Source organism: Dendrobates tinctorius, unplaced genomic scaffold, assembly GCF_039654945.1.
Source record: "Dendrobates tinctorius isolate UK_male_01 unplaced genomic scaffold, ASM3965494v1 ptg000166l, whole genome shotgun sequence".
In the NCBI taxonomy this organism is placed as follows: Eukaryota; Metazoa; Chordata; class Amphibia; order Anura; family Dendrobatidae; genus Dendrobates; species Dendrobates tinctorius.
Window position 1 is genome coordinate 12,315,002 of NW_027361833.1, and position 26,679 is coordinate 12,341,680.

Here is a 26,679-nt window from a genome sequence, read left to right on the forward strand (position 1 = left end):
AATACACATTTAAATATTAAACAACTTTTGTAAATACCTTTACTTAACAAAAAGGTATACTTTATATACCTTTATATACTGTGGGCAGCATGCTGGCTCAGTGGTTAGCACTACAGCCTTGCAGCGCTGGGGTCCTGGGTTTAAATCCCACCAAGGACAACATCTGCAAGGAGTTTGTATGTTCTCCCCGTGTTTGCGTGGGTTTCATCCAGGGTTCTTCGGTTTCCTTCCACATTCCAAAGACATGCTGATAGGGAATTTAGATTATGAGCCCCATCGCGGACAGTGCCGATAATGTCTGTAAAGTGCTGTGGAATTAATAGCGCTATATAAATGAGTAAAATATATAAATAAATATCTGTCAGGATTTCAAAGCTGGCAACTGTTATCTACATCATTGTGAAGCCCATCCTAGATTTCAGAAGAAATGCAGAAGTATGGCCTGCTTGAAGATAAACCGAGTTGGACTGAGATGGATGTTTATTCTCAGTCAGCTAAAGAAACATGTTTATCTTCTCCTTTAGTCTTCATCCCTCTGTGTCCTGTCAGGTTGACTGAACAGAGGAATGCACGTTCACATTGCCTGGAAGGATGCTACTTTGACATGTCTTGAGCAGATGCACTTCACGCAGTCTGTTCTACTGCAGGTCCTCTGAAATCTAGGACAGGTTGTGATTGATGGTGGTTGCCATCTGTAAAATCCTGACATAGTGCAGTAGATAAAAAATACCTTTTTGGTAAATAAAGATATTTAGAAAAATGTTAAATGAGTATTATTTATTTTATTTATTTATTTATTTATTTATTTTGTTACATTTCTCAGAGATTTCCTTTAATATATTGCAGTAGTAATAGGTATTTCAAATAGTTAAAAAATATTTCTGTAGATATGCAGTATGATATACATCTGATAGGGAATTTCGATTGTGAGCCCCATCGGGGACAGTGCCAATAATGTATGTAAAGCGTTGTGAAATTAATGGTGCTATATAAATGAGTAAAATAAATGAACAAATAAATTTGAGAATCGTATGATGAGGGTGCTAATAGTGCATGTTAAAAAAATTTTTAAAGCACCACTCTAGCCTTTTTTGTATAGCCCTTGGTTAGAGATCATGTACGTAGACACTGAATGGTGTCTTCATCTGCTTTCAATCCTAGTTTAGTTGCTCCGGCATACTTAATGGATTTTGTATTACGCCACATTGTTGTGTGTTCCAGAAGTCACTCTTCTCAATACAAGTCTATTGGACTCAGAATGAGGCTACAGAGCTACTTTCTGAATTCCCATAGACTTGCATTGAGAACATTTAAGTGACCTCTGCTTCACACAGCAACCACTGTGTGATTTGTCAGGTCACAAACGCAGTCAAATGGAGCCAGGGAGGGGCTGAAAACATGTGAAGACAGCTAACAGTAAACTACATGCATTAACATACACTTACTGCAACCTGAGCCCTAATTGTGGGATAAAAAAGAAGCGCTGACATGGTACTTTAATGAAAGTTATTCATTTATGCACAGCTAATATGTGTACATGTGTTATAATTAGTAGTTAGAAAATAGTCACTGATGTAACTGAAGGAGGAAAACGCTAATCCAACAATACACTTTTGTGAAAGAAGATACCATCTTTTAACATAATGGCCCTTATCTCTTTATTTCTGGCACAATACAATGGGTATCAGATGGTCCTTTGATTTTCTTTTATAAAGCATCTTGTTTATCTAGTACTTATGAAGTGACCTTTCTTCCTAATTAGTCACCTTATCTAGTCACATACAATATGTTCTCCTTGTTCTTTTCTATCATCACATTTGTCCTGGGTCATCTCTGATCTTATTTTCGGCATGAGATACATGGTATCGGTGTTACTGTAGTAGATGGATAGGATTCATATTGCGGTAGTGCATAGTAAATCGCTATTGAAGTCCTTGAGCGCTATATTACAGACATTTACATAAGCTCTCCTTCAAAAAACCTGACTCCTAATTACATATTGGCTAGAACCATGAATTTCCCAAACTTCTGCAACATCTATGGTCTAGTACTACAAATGATATTACTAATGTAAATGACTATACCACCATCTAATTGCTTATGTCATCATTTAAGTGAATATATTAAAGCAAACCTAAATCTGCTTAAAATCTTTAAAAAAAAATCTATAAAATGTAACACACCACTCCAGCTTTTTTTTCAGGGCCAGAATGGAGCTACTGAACAAAGTTCCCTGAGCCTAGTCTTACACTAGTCTGCAGCTCTTCCTGGTGCCACTCTGGTCCCGGGCGCCATCCTGTGACCACAACTTCTGACTGATCGGAAGTCAGTGCTCTTGGTCACAAGTTCTCAATGTAAGTCTATGAAAGCTTTGTTCTGGTTCTCATTACATTGAATTGTGACTTGCAAACAGCCCAGGAAACACTGGAGAGATCCGGCATGTCAAAAATTGCTGGAGATTGAAAGGAGCGGTACAGGGAACAGAAGAAGATGGTGGCTGGTAATTATGAGAATAAAGACACAGAACTTAGATTAGTAACACCCACTTCACTGCTGCAGTGCAAAAAAATGCTGGGGTGGTGCTTTAATGATTTTGAATAATTCTTTGGCCATCAAACCTCTCAGGTACTCTGTTTTTGCTATTTTTCAGCCATACGGAATGACATAATATAAATGTGACATCACTGTTCCACTTGATATGAATGTGACAAAAATGTCACTATGGCAGGCTCTGACACCACATGTGAGCACAACGCCCATCTGTGGACGCGGGCACTCAGACCATCCTCATGGAGTCAGTTTCTAACTGTTTGTGCAGACACATGCACATTTGTGCCCTGCTGGAGGTCATTTTGCAGGGCTCTGGAAGTGCTCCTCCTGTTCCTCCTTGCATAAAGGCTGAGGTAGCGGTCCTGCTGCTGGGTTGTTGACCTCCTTCGGCCCCCTCCACTTCTCCTGGTCTACTGGCCTGTCTCCTGGTAGCGCCTACAGCCTCTGGACACTACTCTGAAAGACACAGCAAACCTTCTTGCCACAGCTCTCATTGATGTGCCATCCTGGATGAGCTGCACTACCTGAGCCACTTTTTTGGGTTGTATAGCCCGTCTCATGATACCACGAGTGTGAAAGCACAACCAACATTCAAAAGTGACCAAAACATCAGCCAGAAAGCATTGGTACTGAGATGTAGTTTGTGGTCACCACCTTCAGAACTACTCCTTTATTGAGGGTGTCTTGATAATTGCCAATAATTTCCATCTGTTGTCTATACCATTTGCACAACAGCATGTGAAATTGATTGTCAATCAGTGTTGCTTCCTAAGTGGACAGATTGATTTCACAGAAATTTGATTTACTTGGAGTTATATTCTGTTGTTTAAGTGTTCCCTTTATTTTTTGAGCATTGTATATAAATCTTAACATTTCTATTTTAGTGAAGCATTTTTACACCTTTTTTTCTGCTATAAAATATAGAAAAATATTTCAGTAAATAAACTTCAATTGATTTAAAACTTTCCTGGAGATTTGATTATAGCTCAGTGTAAATCTATTGACCAAGCAGCAAAAAGCCAATCCTGGATAAGTGTGATTAATACTTGAAATGTCTAGGAAGCTGTAGAAAAGAATGGATGTTCATTATGTAGAGTTAGGAACGGCCTATTTTTAGAGCCAATCCTGCTAGGCATTGTTGCTTCAAGGGCTTGCACTTACAAATTCATTTCTCTGTCTCAAGTGGTTAAAGGAGTCACAACAAAAGCAGAAAATATGTGAATAGAAAATGAGAAATGCTGTCAGCTACAGCAGTGTCGCTTTCAGTAGAGATGTATATGCATCTCAACTATGTAGAAATCTGCAGAATTTATTTTTAATAGTCTCGGGTTGTATCAGGTTGCCATTTAAAATGTAGCAAGCCCTGTTATTAACTGAAATTATCTTGCCTGTAGCTGTAATATTATGAGAAGCAAAACTTCATTTAACTTTTGAAACAATCTTTACTTTTCCAGGCCATTAAGATGTTCTTGTTTTTTAGGAAACAAACTGAGGGGGAAATTTACAAAAAAGCGACACACTCTACATACCAAACTTTTTTTTATATGGATCCAGAAGCCTTCAGCGTGACACATATGTGAAATAGATTGGGTAGATGACAAAGTTTTGATAAGTAAAGTGTATATGTAATGAACATATAGTGTGTGTGTATATATATATATATATATATATATATATATATACACACAGTATATATATAGTTGTGGTCTACCTATGATGTCAATTACAGGCCTCTCTCATCATTTTAAGTGGGGGTACTTGCACAATTGGTGGTTGACTAATTACTTTTTCCCCCCCGTGGGGAAAAAAGTAATTAGTCAGCCGCCAATTGTGCAAGTTCTCCCACTTAAAAAGATGAGAGAGGCCTGTAATTGACATCATAGGTAGACCACAACTATGAGAGTCAAAATGAGAAAACAAATCCAGAAATTCACCTTGTCTGATTTGGCAACATTTATTTTTCAAATTATGGTGGAAAATAAGTATTTGATCGTTAACAAAAGTTCATCTCAATATTTTGTTATATATCCTTTGTTGGCAATGAGAGAGGTCAAACATTTTCTGTAAGTCTTCACAAGGTTGGCATACACTATTGGTGGTATGTTGGTCCATTACTCCATGCAGATCTCCTCTCAATAATTGCCATGTTGTCTAATGTTTATCATTTTTCTTCTGTGTTGTGAATTGCTGACAGGTACAATTTAATTACGTGTGTTTTATATGCATATTATATATTCATTCATGTGAAAAAGTGTTTGCCCCTTCCTGATTTCCTATATTTTTGCATGTCTGTCACACGTAAATGTTTCAGATCACCATATAAATTTAAATATTAGACAACGATAACACAGTTAAACACAAAATTCAGTTCCTAAATGAAGATCTTTATAATTAAGGGAAAACTAAATCCACAGGACCCTGTGTGAAAAGGTGATTGCCCCCCCCCCTAAAATATAAATTAACTGTGGTTTATCACAGTTTGGGAAGTGAAGTTCAAATTCCCTAGCCACATCAAGGTTTCATTACTGACACACCTGTTCTCAATCAACAAATCACTTAAATAGGAGATGCCTGACAAAGTGAAATAGACCAAAAGTTCCTCAAAAGCTAAATATCATGCCGCAATCCAAAAAAGTTCTGGAACAAATGACAAACAAAGTAATTGAGATCAATTAGGCTGGAATAGGTTATAAAGCCATTTCTAAAGCTTTGGGACTCCAGCGAACCACAGTGAGAGCCATTATCCACAAATGGCAAAAACATGGATCAGTGGTGAACCTTCCCAGTAGTGGTTATCCTACCAAAATTACCCCAAGAGCACAGCAATGATTCATCCAAGAGGTCACAAATAATCCCACAACAACATCAAAAGAACTGCAGTCCTCACTTGCCTCAGTTAAGATCAATGTTCATGACTCCACCATAAGAAAAAGACTGGGCAAAAATGAAAACCACGACTGAGCAAAAGAACATAAAGGCTCATCTCCAGGCTGCCAGAAAACATCTTGATGATGCCCAAGACTTTTGGGAGAATACTCTGTGAACTGATAAGACAAAAGTTGAACTTTTTGGGAAGGTGTATGTTCCATTACATCAGGCATTTAAGTAACACAGCATTTCAGAAAAAGAGACATCACACAAACAGCAAAATATAGTGGTGGTAGTGTGATGGTCTGGGGCTGTTTTGCTGCTTTAGGACCTGGAAGACTTGCTGTGGTAAATGGAACCATATCTTCTGCTGTCTACCAAAAAATCCTGAAGGAGAATGTCCGGCCATCTGTTCGTGACGTCAAGCTGAAGGGCACTTGGGTTATGCAGCAAGACAATGATCGAAAACACACAAGCAAGTCCTCCACTGAATGGCTTAAGAAAAACAAAATTAATACCTTGGCGTGGCCTGTTTGAGATTCTGTGGCATAACCTTAAAAATGCAGTTCATGCTCGGAAACCCTCCAATGTGACTGAATTACAACAATTCTGCAAAAATGAGTGGCCAAAATTCCTCCAGAGCATTGTAAAAAAATTCCAAATGCTTGATTGCAGTTGTTGCTGCTAAGGTTGGCCCAACCAGTTATTAGGTTTAGGGGGAAATAATTTTTTCACATAGGGCCCTGTAGGCTTTTGGAAGTGCATTGAGCAGCAAGGTGGTGTCCTGGTAAAAGGGAAAAAATTAAAAAAAAAACTCTTTTAAATCTGTCTGAGCGAGTGTGAACGAGCTGAGTGTGACCTGAGCGTAAGGGCGAACTGTGGTAAGTGTGTGACTTGAGATTCAGTGAAGAGGTATTTGGAAAACCTGTAACAAATACCTGTGTGAGTTGCTGAATTGTAGGTTGCTGAGTGCTTTCTACCTGTTCAATTTTTGGGGGGCTTGGGGGCTTGTTTAACCTATTTTTTCTCTCTACAGGGTTAATCTCTTATTTTACTATCTGTGTTTTTAAGGGTTAACTATATTGCATTTAAATCTTGAGGTGTAACTATATTCACAAGGGGTTAATTAAGGGTGGGAGTTCATACAGTAATTAAGGGTTTATAAAGGGCAGCTGGTTGGGGCTTAACTCCTTTTGGAAGTACATTGAGCAGCAAGGTGGTGTGCTGGTAAAAGGGGGAAAAAAAAACTCTTTTAAATCTTCTGCCTGAGCGAGTGTGAACGACCTGAGTGTGACCAGAGCGTAAGTGCGAACTGTGGTAAGTGTGTGACTTGAGATTCAGTGACTTTGGATTCAGGGAGTTTCCAAGGGAGGTATTACTGAATTTCTGATATATTTCATTAATACTTTTTATTTTATTTTTGCTTCTCTTTCCTGTCTGGTGCAATCCCCATTAGGATGTGCTCCACTATTGCCAATGCCATCCAGTGCCCGTCTTGCCGCATGTATGAAATCCTTGAACAGCCGGTCGAGGGTGCATACTGCTGTGCGAGATGTGAGCAAGTTGTGCATTTGGAAGCCCAGATACTGGATCTAAATGTGCAGCTGGCAACACTGAGATCCATAGACAATATGGAAAGGAGTCTTCTGCTCACTGAGCAGACGCTCAATGGGATAGATGAGGGGGGATGCTAGGTTGGAGCTGCAGGACAATGAAGCAGCTAGCTGGGTGACAGTTAGAAGGTGGGGTAGAGGGAAGAGCACCAGGGAGGCTAGTCCTGATCTGGCACACCCCAATAAGTTTGCTAAGTTGGCAGATGAGGGGAGTGTTAGTGCAGGAGTAGCACTGCTGCAGCAAGGCATGTCCTCTGAAAGCCGGAGGAGTGTCTGCTTCAGTGAGGGGGGAAATAGGAGAGAAGGGCAGGCCAGACAGGTTCTGGTAGTGGGAGATTCAATTGTTAGGGGAACAGATAGGGCAATCTGTCACAAAGACAGGGATCGTCAAACGGTGTGCTGCCTACCTGGCGCTCGAGTCCGACACATCGCTGATTGGGTTGACAGATTACTGGGAGGGGCTGGTGAGGATCCAGCGGTCATGGTGCACATTGGCACAAATGACAAAGTTAGAGGTAGGTGGAAGGTCCTTAAAGATGATTTCAGGGAATTAGGCTGTAAGCTTAAAGCAAGGACCTCCAAGGTGGTATTTTCGGAAATACTTCCTGTACCACGTGCCACACCAGAGAGGCAACGGGATATTAGGGAGGTTAATAAGTGGCTCAGGAATTGGTGTAGGAAGGAGGGGTTTAGGTTCCTGCAGAACTGGGCCGACTTCTCAGTTGGCTACAGGTTCTACGCTAGGGACGGGCTGCACCTCAATGAGGAGGGTGCAGCTGTGCTGGGGGAGAAAATGGCTAGAAGGTTGGAGGAGTGTTTAAACTAGGGACGGGGGGGAGGGTATTCCTTTTATAGGAGGGGAAGACAGTGCAGATAGAGACCTGGGCGCAAATATTGACATTGGGGGTGGGGGTGGCATGGGGGGTGGGGTTAGAACAGTTAATAATTTAAGAAAGAATAGAGGTACAGAGAGATACATAAAGTGCATGTATACTAATGCCAGAAGCCTCGCTAACAAAATGGAGGAATAGGAGTTAATTTTGTTGCAACATAATTATGACATGGTGGGGATATCTGAGACATGGCTGGACGAGAGCCATGACTGGGCGGTTAATTTACAGAGCTATAGTCTGTTCAGAAATGACCGAACAAATAAGTGAGGGGGAGGTGTGTGTTTATATGTAAAATCATCCTTAAAACCCATCCTTCGTGATAATATATATGAATCTAATGAAAATGTAGAGTCCCTGTGGGTAGAGATAAGGGGAGGGGGGAAAAATAATAAATTACTGATAGGGGTTTGTTATAAGTCTCCAAAAATAATGGAAGCAACAGAGAATATCCTCATAAAGCAAATAGATGAAGCTGCGACTCAAGGAGAAGTCATTATTATGGGGGACTTCAACTACCCTGAAATACATTGGGGAAACGAAAACCTGCAGTTCCAGCAAAGGTAATAGGTTTTTGACAACTATGAGAGACAATTACCTTTCACAACTGGTTCAAGACCCAACAAGAGGGGGGGCACTGCTAGACCTAATATTAACCAACAGGCCAGACCGCATATCAAATGTAAGGGTTGGGGATCACTTGGGTAATAGTGATCACAAATTAATAAGTTTTCATGTATCCTTTAAAAAGATGTGTAGTAGAGGGGTTACAAGGACACTAAACTTCAGGAAGGCAAATTTCCAACAGATGAGAGATGATCTTGGTGCAATTAACTGGGAAGATATCCTGAAACATAAAAATACACAAAGAAAATGGGAGACGTTTATTAGCATCCTGAATAGGACCTGTGCACAATATATACCGTATGGGAATAAACATGCTAGAACTAGGAGGAAACCACTATGGCTAAATAGAGCTGTAAGGGGTGCAATAAGAGATAAAAATAAAGCATTTAGAAAATTAAAGCAAGTAGGTAGTGATGAGGCATTAAATAAATACAGAAAATTAAATAAATTCTGTAAAAAGCAAATCAAAACAGCAAAGATTGAGACAGAGAGACTCATTGCCAGAGAAAGTAAAAATAATCCCAAAATATTCTTTAACTACATAAATAGTAAGAAACTAAAAAATGATAGTGTTGGCCCCCTTAAAAATAGTCTGGGTGAAATGGTGGATGAGGATGAGGAAAAAGACAATATGCTAAATGACTTTTTTTCAACAGTATTTACACAAGAAAATCCCATGACGGATAACATGATCAGGGATAAAAATTCTCCGTTAAATGTCACCTGCTTAACTCAGCAGGAAGTACGGCGGCATCTAAAAATCACTAAAATTGACAAATCCCCAGGCCCGGATGGGATACACCGCCGAGTACTGCAGGAATTAAGCACAGTCATAGATAGACCATTATTTTTAATCTTTAAAGATTCCATAATAACCGGGTCTGTACCACCGGACTAGCGTATAGCAAATGTGGTGCCAATATTCAAAAAGGGGACAAAAACTGAACTTGGAAATTATAGGCCAGTAAGTTTAACCTCAACTGTGGGTAAAATCCTGGAGGGTTTTCTAAGAGATACTATACTGGAGTATCTGGAGAAGAATAACCTTATGACCCAATATCAACATGGGTTTACAAGGGACCGTTCCTGTCAGACTAATCTGATAAGCTTTTATGAAGAGGTAAGTTCCGGACTGGACCAAGGGAATGCAGTGGACGTGGTGTACATGGACTTTTCAAAAGCTTTTGATACGGTGCCACACAAAAGGTTGATACATAAAATGAGAACAATGGGGATAGGGGAAAATATGTGTATGTGGGTTAAGAGCTGGCTCAGGGATAGGAAACAAAGGGTGGTTATTAATGGAGCACACTCGGACTGGGTCACGGTTAGCAGTGGGGTACCACAGGGGTCAGTTTTGGGCCTGTTTCTTTTTAACATATTTATTAATGACCTTGTAGGGGGCATAGAGAGTAGAATTTCAATATTTGCAGATGACACTAAACTCTGCAGGGTAATCAATACAGAGGAGGACAATTTTATATTACAGGAGGATTTATGTAAACTAGAAGCTTGGGCTGATAAATGGCAAATGAGCTTTAATGGGGATAAATGTAAGGTCATGCACTTGGGTAGAACGAACAATATGTATAATTATGTGCTTAATTGTAAAACACTGGGCAAAACAGTCACTGAAAAAGACCTGGGTGTATGGGTGGACGACAAACTCACATTTAGCGGCCAGTGTCAGGCAGCTGCTGCAAAGGCAAATAAAATAATGAGATGTATTAAAAGAGGCATAGATGCTCATGAGGAGAACATAATTTTACCTCTATATAAGTGACTAGTGCGACCACACTTAGAATACTGTGTACAGTTCTGGTCTCCGGTGTATAAGAAAGACATAGCTGAACTGGAGCGGGTGCAGAGAAGAGCGACCAAGGTTATTAGGGAACTAGGGGGTCTGCAGTACCAAGACAGGTTATTACACTTGGGGTTATTTAGTTTGTAAAATCGAAGGCTCAGGGATGATCTTATTACAATGTATAAATATATGCAGAGACAATACCAAGACCTTTCTAATGATCTTTTTACTCTTAGACCTGTGACGGGGACAAGGGGGCATCCTCTACGTCTGGAGGAAAGAAAGTTTAAGCATACTCACAGACACGAATTCTTTACTGTAAGAGCAGTGAGACTATGGAACTCTCTGCCATATGATGTTGTAGTGAGTGATTCCCTACTAAAATTTAAGAAGGGACTGGATGCCTTTCTTGAAAAGTATAATATTACAGGGTATATACACTAGTTTCCTTAATATTGCGTTGATCCAGGGAGCTAGTCTGATTGCCGTATGTGGAGTCGGGGAGGAATTTTTTTCCCCAATGTGAAGCTTACTGTTTCCCACATGGGATTTTTTTGCCTTCCTCTGGATCAACATGTTAGGGCAACTTAGGATAGGATATGGGTTGAACTAGATGGACTTAAAGTCTTCCTTCAACCTTAATAACTATGTTACTATGTTACTATGTTAATATTTAAATTTGTTTGGTGATGTGAAGCATTTAACTGTGACAAACATGCAAAAGATTAGGAAATCAGGAAGGGGATAAACACTTTTTTCACATGACTGAATATATAATCTATATATATAAAAATGAATGTATGTGTGTATGCATGTGTGTATCAGCCATGCCCACTCCACATAGCCCCACCCAATCACTAAGCATCTTTCATTTCACCAGAGCTGTTTAAAAGAAGCTGAGCTGTGATTGGTTGCTATGAGCAACAGTTTAACCACTCCACAACACCTAAGCAGACACTGACTAGATGGGAGAAATCTAGCATCCCCAGGAACATAAGCTCCCAGCCATTATCTGCCCCCCAGAAATGAGCAGAGAGCACATGACAGAAATGAATCATGACCCCTCCCTGCCCATCTACCCATCACACAGTCTCCATCCCATAGTCCAGTGCCCATATACCCATCACACATCCTCCATCCCATTGTCCCATAGGCACATCTTCCCTCTTAAAGGGATCTCCAGTATGGAAGATAGGGCAAATCACTCAACGCTCTGATTCTGACCCCAGGCTTCTATTAAAGGGATCATTGGTATGAAAGTCAGGACAAATCCACTCTGTGCTCTGGTTCTGACCCCAGGCCTCTCTTAAAGGGATCCCCTGTATGGAAGCTAGGACCATTCCACTCAGCGCTTTGGTTGTGACCCCAGGCTCTATTAAAGGGATCATTGGTATGGAAGTTAGGGCAATTCCTCTCAGTGCTCTGGTTTTGACCCCAGTCCCCTCTTAAAGGGATCCCCAGTATGGAGATTAGGGCAAATCCAACAGCGTTCTGGTTCTGATCCCAGGCTCTCTTAAAGGGAACATCGCTATGGAAGTTAGGGCAATTCCACTCAGCGCTCTGGTTCTGACCCCAGGCCTCTCTTAAAAGGATCTCTGGTATGGAAGTTAGGGCAAATCCACTCAGCGCTCTGGTTCTGACCCCAGGCTGATGGGATGATGTGGCATATAAGGGCTAATAGTCCAGTAGCTCTGATGGGATGATGTGGGATATTAGTGGTAGTAGTCCAGTGGCTCTGGCTGACAGGAGATGATGTGGGATAATAAAGGTAGTAGTCCGGTGGCTCTGACGGGATGATGTGGGATATTAGTGGTAGTAGTTTGGTGTCTCTGGCTGATGAGATGATGTGAAATATTAGGGGTTGTAGTTCGGTGGCTCTGACGGGGTGATGTGGGATATTAGTGGTAGTAGTCCGATGGCTCTGACGGGTTGATGTGGGATATTAGTGGTAGTAGTTTGGTGTCTCTGGCTGATGAGATGATGTGAAATATTAGGGGTTGTAGTTCGGTGGCTCTGACGGGGTGATGTGGGATATTAGTGGTAGTAGTCCGATGGCTCTGACGGGTTGATGTGGGATATTAGGAGTAGTAGACGGTGGCTCTGGCTGATGGGATGATGTGGGATATTATTGATAGTTGTCCCCTGGCACTGGCTGACGGGATAATGTGGAATATTAGTGGTAGTAGTCTGGTGGCTCTGGTTGACGGGATGATGTGGGATATTAGTGGTAGTAGTTCGGTGGCTCTGTCGGGATGTGGGATATTAGGGGTAGTAGTCCAGTGGCTCTGACGGGATGATGTAGGATATCAGGGGTAGTAATCTGGTGGCTCTGACGGGATGATGTGTGATATTAAGGGTAGTAATCCGGTGGCTGTGACAGGATGATATAGGATATTAGTGGTAGTAGTACAGTGGCTCTGGCTGATGAGAAGATGTGTGATATTATAGTGAATGTGGCTATGTGAAATGGGAGGAGCTATATGCTCAGCTATATATATATATATATATATATCTCATTATAATTTGTTATAACTAACCGTAGTTAGTTACTATGCCCAGGCAACGTCAGGCTCTTCAGCTAGTATACATACAAAACACATGTAATTAAATTCACTATACAGAAGAAGAATGATAAACATTAGAAAACATGGCAATTATTGATTCATTGACATCCTTTGCATGCCTTTGTTCCATTTGGTTGAGCTCTGCATCTCAATCAATATTATGCAACTAGCACCTAATGGTACACCACAAACTGACATGGATCCATTGCAAGTACAGGTGAAGCTCATGGTTTTTACATGCTTCATCTGTACATGAGAACCACAAACTGCAAATTCTTTTGCTGCGCGGTTTGTGGTCAATCGGCACACTATAAAGAAAATCCAGCCTCAAATCACTACTTCAATTATAATTGATTATAAGTGTAATATAATATATATAATAATTATTATCACTACATTCAATATTACTACTGCTGAATGAAAAGTTCTGAGCATGCTACTATGCCATCAAACTTACCCGCAGCAAAAAGCATGACAGCCACCGGTCTGTAGAACCGTCTGCGAGAACCCACACAGATAGAGACTAAGCCAATAAGGAATGCGATAAGTATGATGGCAGCACCACCAAGTAGTAAGGCAAGGGTTGCGATCTGCCAGTCTAGAGAAGGGAGAAAAAATGTAAAGCATGAGTAACCATAATAATTGTACTTTTTTCCCATCACTTAACATGTTTTACAACAAGTCAATATGGTACTTTGCTAGCAAATCTCAGGACAGCACATGTAAATTAAAAAAAAAAATAACATATTGTGACATCCAGTCATTGTTGTTTGCAACTGTACAACTGAAGGGTTATACAATATACTGATAATTTTTTTTTACACAGACATACAGACTGCTCTATCCAACACTAAACGATTCTTTGCTATGGTTCATAAATGCAAAATGAAAAAGAAAAGTACATATCAATGGATGAAAAGAAAAGTACATTGACAGTGTTTGACTGTTTTATTTATTTTTTTATCCCACTCCTGTCTGGCACCCATTTTTTTGCTAAACAAAGACACAGATGAGGAGATTACAGCAGAGGAGAAAGTGTTTAAAATAATGTTCTAACTTTATATTAAGAATCTAATAATATAGTATAGCCAGAACTCATGCTCTCTTGACATAGCTACGGAGAAAATTGCCAGATACTAAATGAATTGTACCTTTAGGTCATACATGTGTGTGTAGGCTTGACTGGCCCATATGGGAACAAGGAAATCCCACGGTGGGCCCCTTTTGTATACATGGGCTCCAACCCCAGTGTATGGGCAGTACTTGGCAAAATTTACATAATTTATTCTGTACAGAAAAAGGCAGCATCTCATCATTCATTAACCAAACTACCTAGTTTATTATTACATAGCAATATAAGTAAATTTATGAATGAGTGTACTGTAATATTTGAATGTAGGTGAAAAGTGGGCACCCCCAAAGTCATTGTTACTGGTGGGCCCTTGGCATCCCAGTCTGACACTGTGTATGAACATTTTTTTACAATATACGGTACAAGCAAGTAAGTACGATAGTGAAAAAAAAATGATTCCTTGACCGGTTTTCATTTTATGTCACAGTACCTAAAAATTGACTGATGAAAATAAACAGATGACAGTAAATATTGCGTTGAGGTGAAGATGGCGCCTTTTAGTTTTGCAAGACTGCTAGCCGTGAGAGTGGGATGAAAGTAAGGGGTATTGCGCCAGAGTCTAAAACTTTTTTTTGCTTATTAAATTATATTTCATGTTCCTTTAACTTCTTCTTTCTGTTGGTCTTCTTTAACGGAACCTGTCAGATTCAAAATGCTATGAAATATCTAAAAAGAATGGCATAGAGTTTGAGGAAATGAACAAATTAACATATGGATTTTAGGGAAAAGAGTGCGTATAACTTACATTTTATTAATTGACATCACTAATCATTCTGAGCTAAGCAGTAAAATTAGCTGTTCTAATCAGTGATTTAACACTATCACGATACACATACTTAAAGGGAACCTGTCACCAGGTTTTTGCTACCTCATCTGAGAGCATGTAGGGAAAAAGAAACCTTATTTCAGCGATGTATCACTTACTTTACTGGGTGCAGCAGTTGGGATATCATCAGAGTTCTCTGCTGTAGATGCAGCAGTGCTTAGAAAGCTGATCCTGCCCACACCTTGCTTTCTATGTATATTGTATTTTGACAGTAAGCTGCCAATCAGTGCTGGGGGTGTGGTTGGACAAGAAGGCAGCTAGTCCTGCAGTGATAATATCCTGCTGATAGAACACTTTTAGTATAGAAACTACAGCACACAGCCTAGTAAGTGACAAATTACTGAAATCAGTGTCTTAGACCTTACCTCCCGTTCCCTTTTTGCATAACAAAAGCCTGCCAACAGATTCCCTTTAAGATGCATTTACATCATGCAATTTGTACATATTAGCTTATTGGCCACCATTTCATAGTCTGTTTACACAGGCAGATGAGTCTCATTTGTGCACTCCAATTGATCATTCAGTAGCCCAAGTTGCCTTTGTTCTCTGCATAGAAATCCTGTTTACACAGGACAACACACTGCCAAGAACGATGATCTTTATTGCAGCACAAAAGATCATTTGATCCAATCAATGAGCATTTTGCTCTCTAAGTGAGTGATAAATCAAAATTATAAAGAAAAAAGAGTTCAGAGAAATTCTTGTTCATTTCATGTAGTGTTATTAGTGGGTCCTTTCACTGGGAAGGGTGTCAATCACTGATTAGGACTATTGATGAGCGAGTATACTCAGTCATTACCCGAGATTTCCCGAGCATGATATGCGGCTGCTGGACAGCCTGAATACATGTGGGGATTGCCTGTTTGTTAGAAAATGCCCACATGTATTCAGGCTGTCTAGCAGTCGCAAATCATGCAGCTACGGCGACAGAAACTAAATATCCGAGCACATCCAAATACTCGGAGATCACCCGAGCATACTCGGGAAATCTCGAGTAATGAGTATAATCGCGCATCACTAATTAGGACCACTATCTTACACAAACAGAAAACATTGCTTAGTTTATCTTACTTGGGAAGACCACCCCCTTAAAACAACTTTACATCGCAATTTTGTGTGCTTCTCTCATAGAGGTAAATGTGTTATATTATATACTATATGTATATTGTAAGGAGGCAGCTGGACCATTGTGGACAGGAGGTATGTGTTCCCGAGATTCCACGTCTTGGTGATATAGGATCCAGAGAAGCAGGCTCCAGCACACTTAATGCTGAGAGGTGTTTTTATGAGCCCGGTTTACGGGTCTGGGTTCTACGAACAGCTGAAAGAGCTGGGTGGGATCAACTGCTCACATATCTCCAGTCTTTGACAGTGTGACTTAAGGCAGCTGGGCTGTCTCACATGGTCTGTGTGTTTTGCAAGGTGAGGAAGCCTTGCACGGGCTGGTGAGACCTTGTTGGAGTCTGAGAGGAAAAGACATATATTTAAATGGCTGAGCCCGTGTGTTATATAAACTTGTTATTTTTCTGGTTTGTTCTGTGATGAATAAGAAAAATAAAGTCCAGCTCACAAGTTAAGGCATCACGAGAATCGGAGCACGGAACCGCCGTGTCAAGGAGTGGAACATTGCGCTATAGAAGAAAATCCAGCTCAACAATAAAGTGAAAAAATCCAATTCTTTATTCACTTGAGAGTTTCAAGAATAGAGGATAAAAGTATCAGCATAGATAGCAGCAAACAATGTGTTATCAACACGTTGCAGGTGTCGCAGCACCCTTACTCATGACTAATTGGATTTTTTTCACTTCATCATTGAGCTGGATTTTCTTCTACTGTGCTTTGTTCTGTGATACCTTCATTTGCCTGAAAGAAGCTGTTTTATTTTTGTTAACACTGACAGTTTATGAACTAACCACTTGTTTATTTTGAACCAACAAATGACGTCCCGTGTGTAAACCAGCATCTACCACAGAGCCGATCCCTCTCAATTGGTGCTAGAAGCATGGGCATGAATCTCAAGGGGCAGTGTGACTGCAACAGAGATACCACATGTCCTGGGTGAAAGCGACTGCAGGAGTGAAAGCCGACAACATGGAGGAGTTGATAAAGTAACTGCAGCTGGATAATCTACAGCAGTAGTAGGCAACAGCAGCACAAACAGCAAATGGAACTCCTAGCCAAGGCGATCCAAGGTAGGTCAACCACCCCAACCCCAAATCCAGGTGATGACTCACATGTGAGGAGGACCATAATGAGAGCCTTGCAATAGATGACCCTGGGTGATAGCGTCGAGTCGTTCCTGGTGGTTTTTGAAAGGCAGGCGGAACTAGAGAAATTGCCTTTAGAGCAGTGGGCGGAGGTTCTGGCAACATATTTCACAGGGGAACCGCAGAAGGTCTAATGTGACCTGGCCTAGCAGAATGCAAAAGAGTACACCAAATTAAAAACTGAGATCTTGGCATGCTTAGGAATAACTGACTGTCAGGGCGCAACTGGGTCTATTGCTATGACAAACCTTCCCGGTCCTAAATGTACAACCTACTACAACTGGTCCAAAAGTGGTTGCAATCTGAATTTTCCTCCCCTGCACAGATAGTAGAGAGGGTTGTCATGGACAGGTTAATACACTCCCTACTTGGGCCATTGCAATCCTGAGTTGCCCAGGGAGATCCCCGTAATGCCAATGACCTAGTGAGTCTGGTTCAGAGGTACCTTATCATCCCCCTACTGGGGTTCCCAAAGGGGGGGTTAACACCCAAAAGAGAGGAACTAGAACCATATCTGGGGTGTCCAAGAGCCCAGGAGGTGTCTAAATCTGATTTGTTGTCAAACGCCCCATCTAAAAGTATAATTTGTTGAAGGTGTCATACCCCAGGTCACATAGCCACCCGTTGTCCTATGACCAATGAGCCAATGGACTGCAGCACAGGAAGGCGCTGCTCATATTCTGCATATCCTGTCTGCAGTGCTGTCTCTCAACCGAGCGAGGGACCACAGGCATGCCTCATATCAGTGAACAGAGTGCAAGTGAATGGATTTTTGGGAGTTTGAAAACCCTAGTGAGGGCCCCAAATCCTCATTGGCTGATTCCTGGGAAGATGGTGGGCGTCCGCTGTATCCATGGTGACATTAAGGACTACCCTGTGGCCCAAGTATTCATAAACACAAACTGTGGCACTGAATCCCATGAGAAGAGTGTAGTCAAAGACTTATTGCACCCTGTTATAATAAAATAATTGGTTATGAGGCTGAGGCAGCATCCCCGGAGGCCAACATCCCTCAGCTGAAAGTGTCCAGGGGAAACTTTGGAACCCCCTGACTCAGGTACTTAACCTTAAAAGGGGCATTTGTTAATGTGACTGTACTCAATAGTGTTGCCAAGAGGCAGGGAATGAGACCTGATACCCATACTTCGCCATAAACGGAGATTTATTATACTGGATCACTAAGCTGAGAGAGGTGGTAATCATGCAGCTACTTTTGCCAGGGCCATACAGACACAAGGTGTTAGACATGGCCCATACACATGTTTTAGGTGGTCATCTGGAGTAGAAAAAACTCAAGATCGAATCCTCCAGGGGTTCTATTGGCCCAGTTGTCACAGAGAAATTGCAAATTATTGTAGGTTATGTCCCATCTGCCAGCTGATCTTCCCGATAGCTCACTTCCACAGTTCTCTAGTACCATTGCCCATCATTGAGGTGCCATTCGAACACACAGTGTTGGATTTTGTGGGACCCCTGGTGAAGTCCACAAGAGGACATCAATAAATATTGGTGGTCCTGGATTATGCTACCTGGTACCCAGAGGCGGTACCCTCAAGAAACTCCTCAGCAAAATGTATTTCCCGGGAGCTGCTACATATCTTCTCTCGAACCAGTCTACTGAAGGAGATAGTGATGGATCAAGAGACCCCCTTCATGTCGAAGGTCATGAGGGAGTTGTGCAAGACACTGCAAATTTCACAATTCATAACCTCAGTGTACCATCCTCAGACAGATGGACTGGTGGAGAGACTTAATAAAACCTTGAAAGCTATGTTGCAGAAAGCAGTGGACAATGATGGTCAAGACTGGTACTATCTACTTTCCTATCTGATATGGTCTGATTTAAGCAGATGGGGTTGTCTCACTTGGTCTGTGTGTTTTGCAAGGTGAGGAATCCTTGCACGGGTTGCTCAGACCCTGTTGGGGTCTGAGAGGAAAAGACTCACATTTAAACGGCTGAGCATGTGCATTATATGAACTTGTTATTTTTCTGGATTGTTCTGTGATACCTTTGCTTGCCTGGAAGAAGCTGTTTTATTGTCGTTACCACTGATGGTTTATGAAATCTTAATAAACCACTTGTTTATTTTGAATGAACATACGACGCCTCGTGGGTGAACTAGCATTTACCGCAGAGCTGATCCCTCACAATATCTATGGATCATTTTGTCGGAAGTTTAATTTATTTAAAAAAATCAGGAATAAAATCAGAAAAATACATCAAAATTTGACTATGTACTGTACAAACTATAAAAATAATGCATATAAGAAAAGGGGTAATGAGAAAAAAATAATGAGGTACATGAAATACAGAAAATAAATGACAAAACATTTATATTACTTGTACAATACTATTTTACTGTATAGAAACAAAATGTACAGTAATTACTGCACAGTTTCAATTTTCAGTATGGTAGAGCAGAAAAATGACAACTATTAGAGCTCATTCCTGGGAAAGAATTTACAATGTAAACTATGCCAATTTTGTTCTGAATAGAAGTAAATCAATTTTAAGCAGAGATGCATTCTGGCAGCCTTAGACAACCAGTGCATACATGAGTTATAACAGGCAGAAAACAAAGCAACAGAGACATTATTTCCACTGAAATGGAACTCTCCGAAAGAAAAAATATATGTCAGAAAAGTGTCAAAGGCTGTATCCTACAAGTTCCCTGCTGAGAACATTCACTGCATGTTTTTCCAAGGGGCAGAATAAGTAATAAAATCTGCTGTTAACTGCAATCAACTCAACTGCACCTTAAAGTATTATAGAAAATTTGTGGAAATATCTCTTTGTTAAATTAAAATTCTACAAATAGGGGACATGGAGACACTTTTTGTTTTAAAATTATTAGGCTATGTGCACACGTTACGGAATTCCTGCGGAAGTTACCGCGGAAATTCCGGAATTCCATTCCGCGGGAAAACCGCATTTTAAATTCCCGCAATTTTCCCATGGAAAAACTAGCGATTTGCACGCGTAATTAGCTTGCAGAACACTAGCGTTATCCAAGTGATCTGTAGCATCACTTGGAGAACTCATTGACAGGTTGATCACACTTGTCAAACATAGTGGTTGACGAGTGTGACCAACTTTTACTATTGAGGCTCCCTATGCAGCATCAGTAGTAAAAAGATCTAATGTTAAAAATAATAAAAAAAATAAAAAATGGTGTTTTTCTCACCTTCCGACGTCCTGCGCAGCGTTCCCAATCCTTGCAATGCTCCCGGCAGTCCCGTTCCCAGTGATGCATTGCGGCAATGAACTTTGATGACATCGCGGTCTCGCGAGACCGCTATGGTATCGCAAGACCGCGACATCATCAAAGGTCATTGCGCAATGCATCGCTGGGAACGGGACCTGCCGGCAGCATTGCTGAAGCCTAGTGACGCTGCGAGGGACATCGGAAGGTGAGAATATGACGATTTTTTTATTTTAATTCTATTCTTTACAGGGATATGGTACCCGTAGCCCGGAGGACAGTCTCCTCTCCTCTGGACCGTGGGTACCATCCGCAAATGTTCTGCTTACTTTTTGCATGGTGGGCACAGCCACATGCAGAAAGTAAGCAGAACAATGCATTCCTATGGGTGCAGAATCGCCGCGATTCCGCAAAATTAATGAGCATGCTGCATATTTTTCCACAATGCAATTCTGCCGCGGGAAAATCCGCAGCATTAGCACAGCATTGCGGAATCACATAGGATTGCATGGGATGCTTTTTTTTTGCTTTTTTGCTGCAAAATCATGAGTTTAAAACCGCCGCGAAAACGCCAAAAAATGCTATGTGTGAACACAGCCTTATTGTAACAAGGGGATGTTTTGTTTCATTAGGCCTTAGCATTAATGCTGCAGTACATCCTACCAGGGAAGACCTCTCATTACTTACAAGCTGTATAATATTTACTTAATTACAGTGATTCATGTTACGCTGCTTTCCCAAAATTGGAAGCACAGATTTAAAAAAGTCGAACATTTTGGGCTGGTTTTACACTTGCCATGTTTTTGGGCCCCAATGCATTTCTATGGGGCCGCAAAAATTAGTAGGAGGGTCATGCACTGTATGGCCATGAGGGTCGTGAAAAAATAACGAACTTGCTCGATATTTTTCACGACTTACGGACACGGCCGCAATGCAATTCAATGATACCGCAATAACAATGTTAGCTTGTTTTTGCGGTACACCGTATTTGCAGATCACCATTTTTTTCCCTGCTATTTGATATAAAATCACGGCCCGTAAAAATGGGCCGCAAAAAAAACACGGCAAGTGTAAAAGTAGCCTTACATGTTATTGAACGTTAACAAGAACTAGCAATTCCCTTCCCCAGTTAGCTTCCCACATCTCCAAAAACTACCAACATGTCTTTATTGAACTCTTTATATATCATATGTTTCGGACTATAAGTCAGTGGACTTCAGGAACATGGGCGCCAGTGTCGGTGCATGAGCAGATTGAGAACTCGGCTCAATGACAAGCTAAGATCTCAATCTGCACATGCGCCATCTCCGATGGCCTTTTTCCAAATGCATCGCCCCACTCCTGCCATCACCAGTTTCCTGTAGCGACGACCCTGCCTCCTTTGACCCCACTTCACTGCTGCCGCCATCCACGGGTAAGCTAAATTCGAACTATAATATGGACCCCCCCATTTTCACATTAAAAAACCTTTTTTCCAATATTCTCCTCTAAATTTAGGGTGCGTCTTATGGTCCGATGTGTCTTATAGTCTGAAAAATAAGGTACTTCCTAACAAGCCCATTTTCTTGCTTTATAGATGTTTAAAACTCCCTAAAATCTATTATATAACTGGCATTGCAAAATGCTAATTAACTGCTGAATAGTCATGAGGAGATGTTTTTCCTTGACTAATCTGTAAACTAATCATAATACCACGACCCTGTGAGTTTAAGTGACATGATTTGCAAGACAGTCTTCATCAACCTCTCTTTGCAAATTTTACACATGCACGCAATGCTCTGCCTCCTTGGCAACGTGCTGGTGGGGTATGCTCCCCAGCTTCATTGGGGCACACTGCATGCCCAGGAAGGTGGCAGTGGTGCAGGACTCAGCCAGATATAATTTCAAAGCACATATGTAGGAAGTATATGAAGGGTTCTATAAAGATATGGTAGCGTATTGGGGGCTCTGGGAAGTTGACATAACCCCTTTAAATTTGGTTAATACAAAACAACCTCTGTTGGTATTTTTATATACTATGGAATTGCATAAATAACAATAAACTCAGAAGTCATCTTTTTGCAAGCAAGTGTAATAATAGAAAGACTGTTAAAGACCTGAAACCTGAAAATCTAGTCTATGTTCTGACTTTAGAGAAGCAGATATGGTCAATTTAAAGGTCCCTGTAGACATTAGATAGCTGATGGCTAAACAACTATATCTATCTCCCCCAACTCTCCCATATAAAGGAATGTTTGGCACTGTGTACGCTGGAGGGATTCATAAATCGCACAGAGTGACTGCAGGTTTATCGACTTGGACCGGATAGCCCTTTTAATGTATGCAGTATGTATTGTTAATCTGGTGACCTATTTCCTAAGGTAAAAGAAAACAATTGTACAAAATTGAAATCTAACATAGGAAATAGTATACAAAACCCGTTAAGGCTGTGTGCACACGATGCAGTTTTTTTTGCGTTTTCACGGCACTTTTCCACTGCGGAATCATCGCAAAAACGCAAAGAAAACGCATCCCATACAATCCTATGGGATTCCGCAATGCTGTGCTAATGCTGCGGATTTTTCTTCTGCGGAATTGCATGGCGGAAAAATATGCAGCATGCTCATTCTTTTGCGGAATCGCGGCGATTCCGCACCCATAGCATTGCATTGAAACGCTCACTTTATGCATGTGGCTATGCCCACCATGCGTAAAGTGAGTGCTCAATGTGCAGATGGTACCCAGGGTCTGGAGGAGAGCAGACTCTCCTCCAAGCCCTGGGTACCATATTCCTGTAAAAATAAAATAAAAATAGAAAATAGTGATATTCTCACCTTCCGACGGCCACCGGAGCCTTCCCGCCTGTCCGCCACGCTCCCTGCATCTTCCAGTCCCAGTAATACTTTGCACGAATGACCGCTGATCATCTCAGGTCCTTTGTGCAAAGCATTACTGGGACTGGTAGATGCCGGGAGTGTGGCAGACAGGAGGGAAGGCTCCGGCGGACATCGGAAGGTGAGAATATCACTATTTTTAATTTTTTTTATTTTTTTAACATCCTATCTTTTACTACTGATGCTGCATAGGCGCTATGCTTGACCAGTGTGACCAACCTGTCAATCACATTTCCAAGCAGTGCTTGAAATTGCTTGGAATGCGCAAGCATTCCGGAAGCAGAAAACGCATTAAAACGCTTGTTTTTTGCAGGAAAAATGCATGCGAATTCACATGCATTTTACTCAACGTGGGTACATAGCCTTAAGGGAATCTATCCACAAGTTTTTGCTATGAAATCTGAGAGCAGAATGACATAGGGACAGAGATCCTGATTTCAGTATCACATTGTTTACTGGGTGTAGCAGTTATGATAGAATCACCGTTTTCCACACTGAAGAAATGGCAGAGCTCAGTTTCAACCATGGATTTCTCTAAAACAGCAAAACACATTTGTACAAGCAAGGTACGGATTTAATCCAAACTAAAGAGCCTTTACATACATGTCAATAGTTTGTGTTATAAAATCCTGATGGCAGCTTCTCTTTAAGAAATTCATCTCTGATGGTAAGGTCCCATGAAGTTCTGAGATCTATAGAGCCCTATCGTGGTCAATAGATGTATATAATTCCATATCAGAAATATGTTTCTCTGACTAATACAACATAGATTTTTTTACTCATAAAAGCATTGCTTCTATGGAGGAATGATTGTTATATGAGAACATCAAGTGGCAATTTTTTACACGTTGAATGAAGAATGTATAATATGTTTATATGTTGGTGCAGATTTCACAACCTCATTAACCCCTTAAATACCAGGGGTATTTTTGGTTTCGCATTTTCATTTTTCCCTCCCCTTCTTCCAGAGCCATAACTTTTTTATTTTTCTGTCAATATGGCCATGTGAGGGCTTGTTTTTTGCGGGACCAGCTGTACTTTTGAATGACACCATTGGTTTTACCATGTCATGTACTACATAATGGAACAAAATTCCAAGTGCGATGAAATTGCAAAAAAAGTGCAATCCCACACTAGTTTTTTGCTTGGCTTTTTCGCTAGGTTCACTAAATGCTAAAAGTGACCTACCATTATGATTCTCCATGTGATTACGAGTTTATAGACACCAAACATGTCTAGGTTCTCTTTAATCTAAGTGGTGAAAAAAATTCCAAAGTTTGTTAAAAAAAAATGCCACTTTCCGAGACCCATAGCGTCTCCATTTTTCGTGATCTGGTGTTGGGTGAGGGCTTATATTTGCGCACCGAGCTGATGTTTTTAATGATAACACTTTGGGCAGATACGTTCCTTTGATCGCACGTTATTGCATTTTAATGCAATATCACAGCGACCAAAAAAACGTAATTAGGCGTTTTGATTTTTTTTCTCGCTACGCCGTTTAGCGATTGGGTTAATCCTTTTTTTATTGATAGATCTGGCAATTCTGAATGTGGTGATACCTAATATGTGTATGTGTATTTTTTTATTGCTTTATTTTGAATGGGACGAAAGGGGGCGATTTAAACTTTTAGGTTTTATTTTTTTCATATTTTTTAAAACACTTTTGGCATGCGTCAATAGTCTCCATGGGAGGCTAGAAGCTGCCATAGCACGATCGGCGCTGCTACATATAGGCGATGCTCAGATCGCCTGTATGTAGCAGAAATATAGCATTGCTATGAGTGCCGACCACCGAGTGGCGCTCATAGCAATCAGGCATCAACAACTATAGAGGTCTCCAGGAGACCTCTGGTTGTTATGTTAGCGCATCGCTGACCCCTGATCACGTGACAGGGGTCAGCGATGTGCGCATTTCCGGCAGCGCAGCCGGAAGCTCTAGTTAAATGCCCGCTGTCAGCATTTGAAAGCGGCGTTTTACTAGTTAATAGGCCCAGGTGGATCGCGATTCCACCTGCGCTTATTGCGGGCACATGTATGCTGTTCAAAACAGCTGACATATTCCAGTTTTGATGCGGGCACACCGCTGCAGCCCTCATTAAAGCGGGAGAGATGTCCAACGATGGACTGTGTCCATCATTGGACGTTAAGGCGTTAAGAATAGTCAAGAAGGGGGCACAGCCTAAAGGAAGCCCCCCATGACTGCAATGGTCGGGTACGTTTTTGAATTTGTTATGGCCGGGTAATAGTGGTTGGCTGTGATGGGCCAGGGGAGGGGTTTGGGGTGGGGGGGCAGCCTGGTCAGGGGAAAAGTGCGGGAAAAGCCACACTTCACCAACGGATCTGAAGGAGAGAAGACCCTACCTTAAGGACAGCAACCAGATGGAGACCGTGGAGCAGCTGATGGCCAGACTTCAGGAGGCTGCCCGGTCCAGGAGGGGAGGATGGCTCAAACCCAGCTTTCCACCATCCTCAGAGCAACAGACCTTCCAGGGACCAGCCGGCGAGGAAGAAGGACCAGACCCCCCGAAAGGCTGTCACCGGAGGTGACGCGGTGCAGCAGACGACGGCTGTGGAGCCCCTCCAGGGACCTTGCGGGCGGCGCAGGCACTGGGGTCGCTTCCCCTCCCAGCGCCCATCCCGGCAGGAATCCGCTCAGCCGGCCTGTGGGCGCTTATAGCCGGAGAACGGAGGGCGCCCAGGAGCAGGAAGTGAGACCGGATGTGACGTCGCGGGCTGGAGACGACTCATCGCAGGGCCTAGCAGCGTCCTGCCGGCCCTGGGGAGACGGAGCAGGCCGCGGCAGGTCTGCTTCCACACGGGGGGGACGGCAGCGGGCAGCGACAGGACGGACGGCGGCTGGTGGAGTGGCGGCAGGTACCCCCAGGGATGAGGACTGCTCCGGGGTGCCTGGCAGTCGGGGCGCCAGATGGAGTGGCGCGACGGGCGGGCGGGGGTAGCGAGGGGACGCCCTGCTTGGCCCCACCACGGCAGGGAGAGCAGAGGGAGCAGGGGGCGGGAGGGGGCAGCGGGACGACACCCCACCTGGCCCCAGCACAGTGCGGACGACTGAGAGAGCGGTGGGCGGGAGGAGGTAGTTGGAGACCTCCCGACAACACAGAAAGGAGGGTAGAGAGAGAGATGAGCACCCCCGACCGGATGCCCGGCAGTCGGCTGGAGTGTCATACGGACCGGTCAGGCTGGTCCGGGTCTAGAGAACGTCGCAGATCCCGTTCAGGCGGGAGTTCAAGGGAGCATTGGGATTCACATGCTCGGGTCCCCCCTGGTGACGAGGAGGCCAGGGACACGGGCCTTGAGCAGCCGAGCGTGCTTCAGGATGACGGAAGGCGTCAGGATTCTGGATATCCGGCTGGCGGGGACACAGCACCTGCGCAGCTTGGTGAGTATGGCTCTATGTCTTGTTTGTTGCCCGCAGGGGCTGTATTACAAGAGATTGGAGATAGG

General features: G+C 42.2%; 1 protein-coding gene across 1 annotated transcript in view; it reads right to left on the minus strand.

Annotated features, from left to right (window-relative positions):
• TMEM47 (transmembrane protein 47) overlaps positions 1 to 26,679 on the minus strand; it is a 260,429-nt gene that overhangs the window by 81,753 nt on the left and 151,997 nt on the right. The window contains exon 2 of the mRNA XM_073550692.1: positions 13,374 to 13,514. Coding sequence (XP_073406793.1) covers positions 13,374 to 13,514 — 141 coding nt within the window. The remainder of the gene's footprint in view (positions 1 to 13,373; positions 13,515 to 26,679) is intronic.